Source organism: Eutrigla gurnardus (assembly GCF_963514095.1).
Source record: "Eutrigla gurnardus genome assembly, chromosome: 4".
NCBI classification, from domain to species: Eukaryota; Metazoa; Chordata; class Actinopteri; order Perciformes; family Triglidae; genus Eutrigla; species Eutrigla gurnardus.
In genome coordinates, this window is record NC_139918.1 from 27,633,745 (window position 1) to 27,645,708 (window position 11,964).

The 11,964-nt window shown below is 51.2% G+C and overlaps 2 protein-coding genes across 2 annotated transcripts; both read right to left on the minus strand.

Moving 5' to 3' along the window:
* Positions 1–605: 605 nt before the first annotated feature.
* Positions 606–6,421, minus strand: LOC311012105 (leukocyte cell-derived chemotaxin 1-like). The gene is made up of 7 exons (XM_084007441.1): positions 6,302–6,421; positions 5,921–6,061; positions 4,837–4,977; positions 4,473–4,586; positions 1,992–2,142; positions 1,495–1,598; positions 606–898 (listed from the first exon to the last, which is right to left on the minus strand). Exons 1-7 carry the CDS (start codon positions 6,371–6,373, stop codon positions 674–676), a joined length of 948 nt encoding a protein of 315 aa, XP_083863567.1. The 5' UTR covers positions 6,374–6,421; the 3' UTR covers positions 606–673.
* A 1,315-nt stretch (positions 6,422–7,736) lies between these two features.
* LOC311012652 (protocadherin-8-like) lies at positions 7,737–11,709 on the minus strand. Its single transcript, XM_084008234.1, has 3 exons — positions 9,039–11,709; positions 8,678–8,903; positions 7,737–8,591 (listed from the first exon to the last, which is right to left on the minus strand). Exons 1-3 carry the CDS (start codon positions 11,520–11,522, stop codon positions 8,236–8,238), a joined length of 3,066 nt encoding a protein of 1,021 aa, XP_083864360.1. The 5' UTR covers positions 11,523–11,709; the 3' UTR covers positions 7,737–8,235.
* Positions 11,710–11,964: the final 255 nt, after the last annotated feature.

Genomic DNA, 11,964 nt, shown 5'->3' on the forward strand with positions numbered 1-11,964 from the left:
AGGATAAAAAAAAGTCATTAGGTCGACAACAAAAGAGATTCAAGTTTTACTTAAAAAAGTTTATTCGTTGATATTGCACGTTGAGATAGCTTCTTCAATGCAGATGGGAAGTTTGTGAGCGAGCACGTACAGCACATTGTTTTAATGAGAGCCACTCATGAACAGGAAACAGGGAGGGGGGGGGGAGAAGAGCGTTAAAAATAATATCTCACTAGAGTGATGAGGAGTGAAACAGATAACGGGTGTTTTAAGACTGCTGTTGCACCCTATACATTTATTTACATCAAAGAATGAGAGAAAATAAGGAACGATTATCAGCTCTATAAATATATAAATGCATTTCCTATAAGATACATATTTGGAATCAATACGTTTGATTGAAAAACGGGTCTTTGGGGTCGTTTTCACATCAAAACCTCCGTTCTTGCATGTTTAATAAGACTGTTGTGACTGAGATCCATCCTCGATTCTGTATCATGCATTTCTAACGTGAGGGAGTTACTGATGCTGCTCAGACCGACGGGTCACGACAGTAGATGACTATAAGAATCACCGTCTTCCCTTCCTAACCTTTCCCCCCCTCCTCCCCCTTGGATCCTCCCGTCCCCTCCCTAGTTTCTCCTCTTCCCCTCCCGGACTCTACCAATCTTCCGATTGGGGCGAGATTCGTTTTTTACACTATACCCAAAATGCGCGCCACCCACCATTTGCAGGGCATGATGACCCTACAGGTCACCCCGCAGCCCCGGTAGTGGTACGGCCACGGGTGGTACCCTCCCAGCGGCTGGCAGATCCTCTGGCAGTGGGTGTAGCTGCGACGGCACTCGTTGCAGCACACGCCCTCGTGGTCCAGCCTGGGGTCGATCTCCATGGTGGCCTCCTCGCCTTCGAGTCCTCTCTGCGAGGAGAGAGAGAGAGAGAGAGAGAGAGAGAGGATGGCGGTCAGAGTTGTTTCATTCTGCCGCGTGATGGCGGGCGGGGAGCGCTCGTTTCAAACCAATTAAAAATGGGTTTCCGACAGGCGGGATGGGGGAGGAGGGGATGTTGTCAGATGTTGGTTTTTTGTTGTCAAATATTTTTCTTTCTCAGTGTAGCGCTTGCTGTTCGCCCCCCTCTGTGGTTGTCAGGAGTGTGTCGCCGGGGTTTGGGGGAGGGATTAGGGGGAGAAACGGGGCCCAACATAGGGGTGAGGATCGAGGGCATGGGGGGGTGCATGTATGGGAGTCTGTGTGTGCTCAGCAGGGCAAAGGGGCCACAGCAGGAGGGGAGGGGAATTATTCATACAACCTCATTGCTCAAAGGAAAGCTTTTGGACAGCCTCGCATAGAAACCCGTGCACAGAAAACACACCCACGCCGTGACCCCGGCATCTGCTGCCGCTCTCACAGCTGTGAGGAACTCTCCTCTGCAAAAAGGGCTTCTCAGGTGGACCCTCCAGATCCGAACGGACAGCCGAGAAAGTTGGACGGAAGCTGGAGAAGAAGTGTGACTCACCTGATAGGGGTTCTCCGGGTTGAACTCCGCCTCGACGTCCTCTTCCTCCTCGGCGGCCTGGCGGCGCCGGCGGGGGGCGGCGGCCCTCCTCTCCCTCTGTCCGCCTGCAACACATCACAGTCTCATTTTGTGACACATTCAGGAGCCGAGTGGCACAGCTCCTGATTGCACAGCTGTTTTTTTCTCCCTCAGAAGTCCTCACATGAAGCAGAATAAAATTGTGTTTGGAGAACTTTTGACCCCCCAGCATGCTTTGGGAAAAAAAAAACTGTAAACTGTAAGCTCTGAAACTTCAAAAGAAATTGTGCTTTTTCTTTTTAAGCTTGTTTTTCTTTCCGCGGCTCAAACAACTGCGATGTTAAATGGAAAATTCTAGAGACCGTTTGACCTGTTTTCTCTTTGTTTTGTGAACAAACAAAAAAAAAAAAAAAAAAACTTGCACAAAAACTTGAGTGTTTTACGTTCTCATTTCTGTGCCACGAGCTGTGATTGCTTACTGCTGGAGTAGGTGGGGCGGAGCCAGAAGATGGGCAGGTCTCCACACAGCTCCTTTATCTTGTTGCTGAGGAAGGCGGAGTCCGAGAGTGGAGCGCCGGCCGCCACCCAGATCAGGTCGTCCTCAAACTTGGCCGGCATCACCTCGTCCTCCTTCAGGGGGGGCGAAGAAGGTGAGTCAAGGTGAGCAGACACCCAAATTCAAACAAACCAGTCATAACACACGTATTTTGGGATCTTGCTACTAGACTTCCCCTTTAAATAGTCTTTGCATCCTGTCAGATTAATGCCAGGCTATTAATTCTCCTTATAGCGACATAAAATCAAGCGGTTAAAAGAAAACCCCTTCAGGCTCCAGTATACAGTTCCCACTTTGCAATAACGTTTAGCTGTATACACGATGTCAAGACTCGTCAGAGTCTGAAGGGAAGGGGAGATTGGATGGCCTAAATTTGCAGGTTTCCGTGGATACGCTAATGAGGTTTCCAGAGGAGAGACTGTGTAAAGTAAACACACACATATATATATTTATATCTATACTCTGTATCAACAGCCTGCCGGTAAATGGGGGGAATTCAGTGGGGATGATTTTGCCCAGAGGCGTTTGTTCCTGAGGGCTGCACTGCTCTCGCCACGGCGGCCATGTTTACGGCTGGTTATCCTGCAACCTTTCAGACAGGCTGTTTTTTTTCTCTCCTCCAGCTCAAATGATTTGCTGGAGGGACAAATAAAAGCAAGGGTCCTTCTCCACTGATAAGAGTTTATCTGACCCACTCTGGATGGCAACGTGTGTGTGTGTGTATATGTGTGTGTATGTGTGTGTGTGTGTGTGTGTGTGTACACATGCTTATCTAACCCATATTTGCCATCACTCTAAATTTTAGCAAATGACCAGCCTGCAGCAACCATTACAACATCATCTCCCTGTCTCCACACACACACACGCACACACACACACACACACACACACACACACACACACACACACACACACACACACACACACACACACACACACACAAATGTGAGCCAAACGATCATTTATGAGGCAAAGAGAGGCAATAACACAAGAACACACAAAAGCACAAACGTGAATTAAATGATCTGTTTCGGCAGAGAGAGGCAATAAGAGCAGCCCTGCGTGATAATTAACTGTGTGTGTGTGTGTGTGTGTGTGTGTGTGTGTGTGTGTGTGTGTGTGTGTGTGTGTGTGTGTGTGTGTGTGTGTGTACACGCGTTCACGAGGGCATTTCTGGTGATGTGGATTTATATGGATGTGAGGCTTATGCAGAGCTAAATGATTTTAATTATCAGACAGTCTCAATTGAACAATCCCAGGCAGTGGTGTTTGTGTGTTGTGACAACCATCTACACACACACACACACACACACACACACACACACACACACACACACACACACAGATATGGATTGTCTTCCTCTAGTGTTGAATCCACCAAGTTGTTACGTGATGGCAACCCACATAAAAACACCCGTGTGTTCCTCCCTGGCCTGGGTGATTCATGCTAACATCAGCATACGCTCGCTGCATAAAAGGATTTATAAGTTGTAACTTCATGAATGCGGTTTATTAAATCACGATTTAGCAGTAAAACGCCAATGTAGAACAATCTCTGGGTTGCCAGGTTCTGAATACCCCTTGATGCGTATATCCTCCTCTTGCATAACTTGAATTACCCGCTGTCTCGTTATGAGAACGTGAAAAGCTCGTAAGCATTTCTTAATGAGGTAACATTCGGATTTGATCCTCATATTCATTAGAAAGTGTAGAAGTCATTAATAAAGGTCGATCATATCTGCGGTTGTAGCTGGTTTAAGTTGTAAAACGTGGATTTATGCTAAGAAGCTTACAGTGTCTAATGCTGCTGATTAGCTGGTTTCATGTTTAAGTAGTAGCACTAAATACAAAGTTCAACTGAGGCCGATGGGGAGGATGTTAGTTTCCCAGGTATCTGGTCATAAACTAAAGTATTAGACAAATTAAAACTTAGACTTAATGATGGAGAAATGCCTCCCTGGTGTCGCATATTAAACCATAAATGACTAAATGATTGCTTTCTTTGTGTTTTTCATATCAAAATCCATTGTTTTAATCTTCCTGGGGAAAAAAAACAATCTCTCAGATATACAGCTCGACATTTAATGGCGGTTCATCCTCTGGGTGACATGAATGTCGGTACCATATGTTGTGATGTTCAGTTGATCTATTAGAGGATGAGATATTTGACTGGATAAATGCACATTTCTACAAGCTGGTGGTGTGAAGAGAAAAGGTCAACAAGGTCAGTATGTTTTATCCTCTGGGGACCATGAATCTGGTCAGGACTTGTTGAAAGTGAAGTGGACAAAAGTTCATCCTTTTAGTCTCTTATTACTTATATAAGATTATTTGCTAAGAATTTTCTTTGCTTCCTCTTTTTGTACCAAAGCCTTTCAGTTTCTCAGGAGGTAGACTGACTCACCAGGTCGAAGGTCATGGAGTCCTTGTTGAGAGTCTCCACGTCGGGCAGCCGGGCCTTCACCTGGGGCTTGATGTAGCACTTCTCGCCTCCTGAAAACCGGATCCCTGTGATTCCCTGGACAAGGTCAGAGGGCAAACAAGCGGCTGTGTGTTAGACGGCATTTAACCCGTCACACTCTGCAGGCGTCTCGGGGGCTAATCAGCTGATTTTGATGACGTCCCGGGGCAACGCTGCATTATAGTCTAGGTTTGAAAACATTAATAGGGACGCTATGATTAAAGGTGACATGTGTTCATAGTTAAAAGGCCAAAACTGCTGCTTCACTCATTTGATTTGATTGAACTATCTTTTCGATCCGACTCACGATCTCAAAGTCGTGGACCTCCACGGCCTCGTCCGCCCCGCCGCCGGTGCTGAAGCGCTCCATGTTGTTGGTGGTGTCGATCTCCATTGTGCCCTCCTCCACTTTGCCATTGATGCTCATGCTGTAGTGAACATTGTAGATCTGCACACACACACACACACACATTGTCAGACTGGCATGTAAGGTACGAGAGTCATCCTTCCTCTTTCAACACTCTTCCTCGCCGCCCCTCTCCAATCTCTTTTCTGGATTTCTCTTTCACACGTTGGTACGATCCGTACAGCTCCAGGTGACGATGACCCACGGAGCCTTTCATCCAGCCTTTAATAGCGTTTTCTAACTCTATATTGGAAGAAAAACACTTAAAAACCTACATTTTCCCTCTGGTCTCGTTCACCTCTTGCCCCTGGAGCATCAGCCGGACCAAAGAGCCCCCACCCCCCCTACTCCCCGAACCCCCCTCCCCTCCACCCTGCCAGGATCCTCCGACACACACAACGCCCCCATTCACCAAGCAGACTGCACCGTGGAGCTGGAGAGTTTCATTTACATTTTACTGTTTGCACTGCGGAGGGGGGGAAAAAATCCATCTTGGAAAACTCTGGAGTCTCCTTTAATCGTCTCCTAAACGTTCCAACATGACAACTTCATTTCACAGTTTAAAACAGCAGAGTGTGCTCGGAACAAAAGGAATTATTTAGCAGATTTCCTTTGACTAGATTTATGATTAAGTCCAAAGGGACTGCGTGGATGTTATTGGTGGGCTGAGCCTTATGTTTTCATTTGTAAAAAATAAAGAAAAAGAAAAAGAAACATCTTCCACTTGGTAATTGATGCTTTCTTTGAATATCTTATTTGTAATATCTTAATGTGGAATACCCATATATCAGAATAAACACATCTGCATGTTGGTGACCTCCACAGTTGATTTTAATGTAACTATTAACAATATTTTAAAAGGAGGCTTGAACAAAATCTAAATGTACCTGTAGCTTATCTTCTACCTCACTCACTCCCTAATTATTTCCCACCAGTCCCTTTAATAAACACATTTCTTGTAATAACAATAACACATCAGTCTTACGTGTTTTTCATTGTTGTTCCAGAAGTAGAAAGCTCCCACTGCCCCCAGCAGCAGCAGCAGAGCCCCGGCCACTAGCACCGCGATGCCGGCCTTCAGGAGGCGGCCGGTGGCCGCGGGCTTCACGGCCACGGCAGAGTATGCCTATACCGTAAAGAAAAACACACAAAATTACCACGTCCGCAAACGCAACATCACCGCGGGAGATAACGACACGATGTGACGACCCAATTAGAAGTATGATGGGTTAGACGGTCATCTCTGCGGCGAATAGGAGGTCAAAGATGTGGCCCCTGACCCCAACACCTACCGTATTATACCCGAGGTCGTTATAGATCTCCGTTAACCGGGATTATCCGAACGCACCGAGCTGGAAAAACTCACCGGGGGCATGAAGTGCTGCAGGTCCTCCGGTCCCGCCGAGGCGATCGGTACTTTCTCTGAGTTCCCGGCCATGACTGGAGCCAAACACCTAAGGGAACCCCAGTCTACTAACTCCTCTCTCTCTCTCCCTCTCTCTCTCTCCCTCCCCCCTCCCCCCCGCCTCCCCCCTCCCCCATCCCTCCCTCCACATCCACACAGACAGGTCATGTTTCACGCTGTAATGTAAGAAAATGTGATTTAAAAATGAAAAGAAAAGGCAGATGTTTCATTAATAATCTTCCCGCTGGGGGATCATCAGCATCATAAACATCAGGTGTTTTTTTTTAGAAAAAAATCCTTCTTTTCTTTTCCTTCATGGTGTTTTCTCTTTTCAATGTCATATCTCTGCTGTTCAACCTTTGCTTTCTACTGATGCTGCTTCTCATATCACCGAGGCCACCGCCGAGTGCAGACTAAGATCTATTGGGAAATTAAAAAAGATGATGAAGGAAGGGTGAGGTTGGAAACACCTCAGCAGCACCCTCCTCTCCCCCCCCCCCCCCCCCTCTCTGTCAATACCTCCACAGACTCCTGCAGGTCAAAGGTGACTCCGGTGGAATTTGGCACCAGCTTGGAGACTGTGTGTTTACATGGAGGCTCGTTGGACAGACGTTCTCTCTTCTTTATCCGAGTCCAGAACTGCGTTATGAAAAATGCCCTAAACCCATGAATGATAATGTGTGTGTGTGTGTGTGTGTGTGTGTGTGTGTGTGTGTGTGTGTGTGTGTGTGTCTGTGTGTGTGTGTGTGTGTGTGTGTGTGTGTGGGGGGGGGGGGGGGGTATTACGTAAGCGTATTTGGCAGATAGACAAAAACACATCCTGACAGGGTGGCAAGAGGATTTCTTTTGCTCACAAGGGCGCCTCGCTCTTTCGATGAAACCTCGTGTTAGACACTGTTAGACTCCAGCTTTTGGAGAAAGTAAATGCGCCTTTTACGCACAGCCGATCTCACCATCTCCACCGCGCGCGCACTTGTTTCAGGTGGTGATGATGATTTATGCGCGCCTAATGGGGGGAAACCTCAGCATAATCTTTTAATTCTTGCATTAACATGCGGGTCTGAGGCAGTAAAACGCAAAACGTTATTACATCCATGAGAACGAGAGAGAGAGAAAGCCTCTGAAGGTGTTCGCTCTTGATATGCATGAGCTGTGAGGGTGATTTGCTAGAAAACCTTGGCGTCTGCTCTGGCATCTCACCAGCAGAGTCGTTTTCACTAAAGGAAAAAAAAACAAAACTCAGCTGACCTTCGTCGGTGGGCTGCAAGGACAGAGACTTCACTGCTGCAATAACAGCGACGCCTGTCGGCTGAAACAAACATCCAGCTCTCACCTGGATCTTCAAAAACACATCACTCGTGTTTCAGAACAGTATTTCAAAGTTTATTTTCCTCAGGATATTGTGATGATTCCAAAAAGAACTGTACACTTACTTATTATTGCATTCAAATAATTATTTATACATCGTTATCAACTTGATACATTGTGGGTTTCCGGTCCCTTCCAACTGTTTCTAGTGGAGGGGGGAGGGGGGCATTTTTAAATAGTCAACGTGCTTAAAAGATCAATACTTACAATTCCTATGTACATATATTTGCTTCATTATTACTTTTATAAAAAATAGACTCTCTGTATGTACAAAACCTGCATATGATACACTTCATGTCCAACAGAAAAACGTCTAAAGTGATTGAACGGCCGTCAAATGTGGCTCTTACAATAAAACAACACAAATATTAGGATATAAACTTATATATATATATATGCACGCTCTAACTTTCAAACATGTACAAGCCGATGAAACATAAATTAAAACTTTGAACGCACTATACATTTCTTTGAGTGGGCTTGGGTGCGCATGTGCAATGTCTTGTTTTTTGTGTTTTTTTTTTTCCTTAGACGTCGTCGTTGGGGCAGTGTGTCGGGGTGGGGGTGTAAACGGGGATGGCTACGTCACTGATCTCCTGCACCCTCACGGGCCTGGGTGGGGTGACCAGCACGTAGTCGTACTCTCTGTGCAGCACCTTCTCGTACACGCTCTGCAGCCCCGTGGTTTTGGGCAGGTGCGCCTGGTAGTAGTTGTCCCGTTGGCGGTGGGTGTCCCGGGGCAGGGACGCCGTCTTGGAGAGGCTGCTGAAGGAGGAGAGGGTGGGGGCCGGAGAGGGCGCCGCGTTGGCTCTCACCGCCGAGGGGCTCCAGCAGCGATCCGAGTGACCCAGGACCTTACATTCACTGGTGCAAGCCCACAGAGCTGGAGAGGAAGAACACCGTGGGGTTAGATTCAGACGCGTAAAGACATCAAATATCATAATCCGGTTTTATAATGTCTCCCCTTACCATTTTGACCCCCCATAGGAGGAACCACTATGCCGTCTTTCTTCAGCCCGGTGTCTCCACTGACATCGCTGTCACTGTCATTGAAGTCACTGTCTCCCTTGCCGCTGTCTTTGCCACTGAAGGCCGGGTCCCTGGCGGAGATGGTGGTGTACGAGTTCCCCTTCCAGATGGTGATGGGCCGCACGGCCTCCTTGGCGTTCCCGTAGCCGGGCAGAGTGGAGTACCCCTGCAGGGAAGGAGACCAGAGAAGGAACACAGGTTAGTGTCTGCTGGATGAGCACATTGCGTGATTACTCATTGTTGTGCGCACCACCCAACACCTCCCACCCCCTCCCTCTCCCCACCCGGAGGTGCGTCTCACCTCGTGTTTATTCCCTCGAGGCTTGCTGTTGCTGTCTGAGTCATACACACAGGGCACCTCGCTGCCGTCCTCCGAGGCCGAGCACATGTCGCTGCCCCCGGGGTGAGCCGAGGTGAACCCACCGGGCTGGCTGCCGTAAGACTGTCCGTCGAAGCTCACTCCCCCCCCGGCCCCGTGGAGCGGCAGCAGCGGGTTGTCCGCCACGTGGTTCCGCCCGCGCTCCAGCGTGCCCTTCTCCCCGTACGAGTCGCTGTCGTCTCCGCCGCCGCCGCCGCTGCTCTTGTCCCGCTTGCGCCGGTTGCAGGTGGTGGCGATGAGGATGATGGCGAGCAGCAGGGCGGTGCAGCTGCCCGCGAGCACGACGATGATCACCACGGACAGGTCCCACTGCGCGTGCACGTCGTCGCCCGCGCCGCCCGGCTGGTACACGGCGCGGTCGCTCGGCGGGGAGCCCGCCACGATGAGGAAGTGGAGCGCGGCGGTGGAGGTGAGCGCGGGCCTCCCGTTGTCGCTCACCGTCACGGTGACGCTCAGCGTCTCGTCCACGTCGTGGCTGAGCACCTGGTTCAGGTAGATCTCCCCGGTGGCTTTGTTGACGCTGAACACGGAGGGCTCGCCGGTGGCCAGACCGAAGGACAGCTCCGCGTTCACCCCCTCGTCCGCGTCCCGCGCCTCCACGCGGGTGATGACGTAGCCGGTCGGCGCGTCCCGGGGCAGGAGGACCTCCGCGGAGCCGTTGTTCAGGGGCGGCTGCGTGATGACCGGCGCGTTGTCGTTCTGGTCCACGATCCTCACGTAGACGTTGGCGCTGCCGGTGAGCGGCGGGGAGCCGCCGTCGCTGGCGGTGATCCGGAGCTCCAGCTGCTTCATCACCTCGTAGTTGAAGCTGCGCAGCGCGTAAAGGGAGCCGCTGGCCGGGTCCAGCGACACGAAGGTCGAGATGGGGGAGCCCATGAAGTACGTGTCCGCCAGCTTGTAGCTGACCTTCCCGTTTGACCCCATGTCCATGTCGCGCGCCACCACCGTGGTGACGTACGCGCCGGGCGCGTTGTTCTCCACCACGGCCACCTCGTACACCGGCTTGCTGAACACGGGCGCGTTGTCGTTCTCGTCCGTGAGCCGGATCGTGTACTGGGTGATGGTCCTGAAGGGCGGGGAGCCCAGGTCCTCCGCCACCACCGTGAGGTTGTACTCGGGGATCTTCTCCCGGTCCAGCGGGTTGGTGCTGACGATCATGAAGCTGTCCTCGTACGCCTGCTGCAGCCGGAAGTGGTCGTGTCCGTAGAGGGTGCAGTGCACCTGCCCGTTGGCGCCCGAGTCCCGGTCCGAGGTGCTGACCAGAGCCACGAAGCTCTCCCGCGCCGCCGCCTCGGTGATGTACGCGATGCCCGCCGTGATGGACGTCATGGGGGTGATGGAGATCTCGGGCGCGTTGTCGTTCACGTCCTGCACCTGCACCACGATCTTGCAGATGGCCGGACTCGGATTCGGACCCAGGTCGGTGGCCTGGACGTCGAACTCGTACGTGTTCTTGCTCTCAAAGTCAACCGGGCTCTCCAGGGTGAGGCGTCCGGTCTTCCGGTCCACCCTGAAGAGTTGCCGTATCTCTGCGGGCACCTGGTTGCCGAACCCGTACACCACGTCGCCGTTCAGCCCCTCGTCCGGGTCCTCCGCGTTCAGGTCCAGCAGGAGGAAGCCCACCGGCGCGTCCTCGGGCAGGTCCACGGAGAAGCTGTTCCGGTCGAACACCGGGCTGTTGTCGTTGTAGTCTTTCACCTTGACGTTGACGCGCGTCGTCCCGGTGCGGGACGGGTTGCCGCCGTCCATGGCGACCAGCTCCAGCGCGTAAGACGCCTGGGTCTCGCGGTCCAGCTCCTTCATGAGCACCAGCTCCGCATATTTAACCCCGTCGGCCCTGCTCAGCACGTCGATGGAAAAGTGGCTGTTGACGGAGATCTGGTAGCTCTGGATGTAGTTCGCGCCGACGTCCTCATCCGCGGCGAAGTCCAGCGGGATGCGCGTGCCCACCGCCGTGTTCTCGGAGATCTCCAGACTCGACTCTTTCCGGGGGAACTCGGGCGAGTTGTCGTTGATGTCCTTGACCTCCACCTCGACGTGGATGAGCTTGAACTGCTCCTTGGAGAAGCTGACCACGTCGAAGGCGATGAGGCAGTGCAGGGTGTGTTTGCACACCCGCTCCCGGTCTATCCGCTCCCCGATGCTCAGCTGCCCGTCGCTCTCCCGCAGGCGGATGAAGGAAGAGTTGAACTGTTTCATCATCCTGAAATTGGTCCTGGATCCCGTTGAGGATGAGGAGGAGGAGGAAGAAGTGACCACGTCCTTGGCCAAGTTTCCGATCACCGTCCCCGGCGCGTCTTCCTCAAACGTCTGATATTTCACCGTCTTTCCGTGCGCGACGGCGGCCAGGCTCGCCAAAGAGACGCACATTAGCGCCAACAGCCTGGTCCCCCCTGTTTCTCCCATCTTCACCCCCCAAAATAACACTCTGAAATTCTTCAGAAACTGTGAGTCGGATTTAAAGTTTCACACAAAGACTGGAAGCTATCCGTCCTCCGCTCTCCTCGACTCTCCCGGGTTGTTGATCTTTATGTATAAAGCCAGCAATAAATATTCCATATGTCTTTCAATGCGCACTCTGGATGCACTCCGCTCTCTCTCACTCTCACTCTCTCACTCTCTACTGAGGTGTGCTGCTCTCTCAGCGCGAGAGGGCTGCAGTGTCTGCGGGAGGGTTTATACGGCGAGGCATGCAAATGAGCCGCACTGTGACCAATCCGCGCTTTGAGAGGGAGAGAGAAGGGGGGGGAGAGAGAAAAAGGGGGACTTCTGAAAGACCTCTAAAACCCTGTTTAGAGATTCCTGGACTGTGCGGAGAAACTTGGCATCCCGATATGTGGGCTAAACG

Bases quoted from the DNA above. Each gene is read 5' to 3' on its own strand.
- LOC311012652 (XM_084008234.1), bottom strand. From the start codon at position 11,522: ATGGGAGAAACAGGGGGGACCAGGCTGTTGGCGCTAATGTGCGTCTCT. The intron at 8,904-9,038 runs GTGAGACGCACC...CCTTCCCTGCAG, and splicing joins CTCGAGGGAATAAACACGAG to GGGTACTCCACTCTGCCCGG. The intron at 8,592-8,677 runs GTAAGGGGAGAC...CTTCCTCTCCAG, and splicing joins TCCTATGGGGGGTCAAAATG to CTCTGTGGGCTTGCACCAGT.
- LOC311012105 (XM_084007441.1), bottom strand. From the start codon at position 6,373: ATGGCCGGGAACTCAGAGAAAGTACCGATCGCCTCGGCGGGACCGGAG. The intron at 4,978-5,920 runs GTAAGACTGATG...GTGTGTGTGCAG, and splicing joins GGAACAACAATGAAAAACAC to ATCTACAATGTTCACTACAG. The intron at 2,143-4,472 runs GTGAGTCAGTCT...CCCCCCCTGAAG, and splicing joins ACTCCATGACCTTCGACCTG to GAGGACGAGGTGATGCCGGC.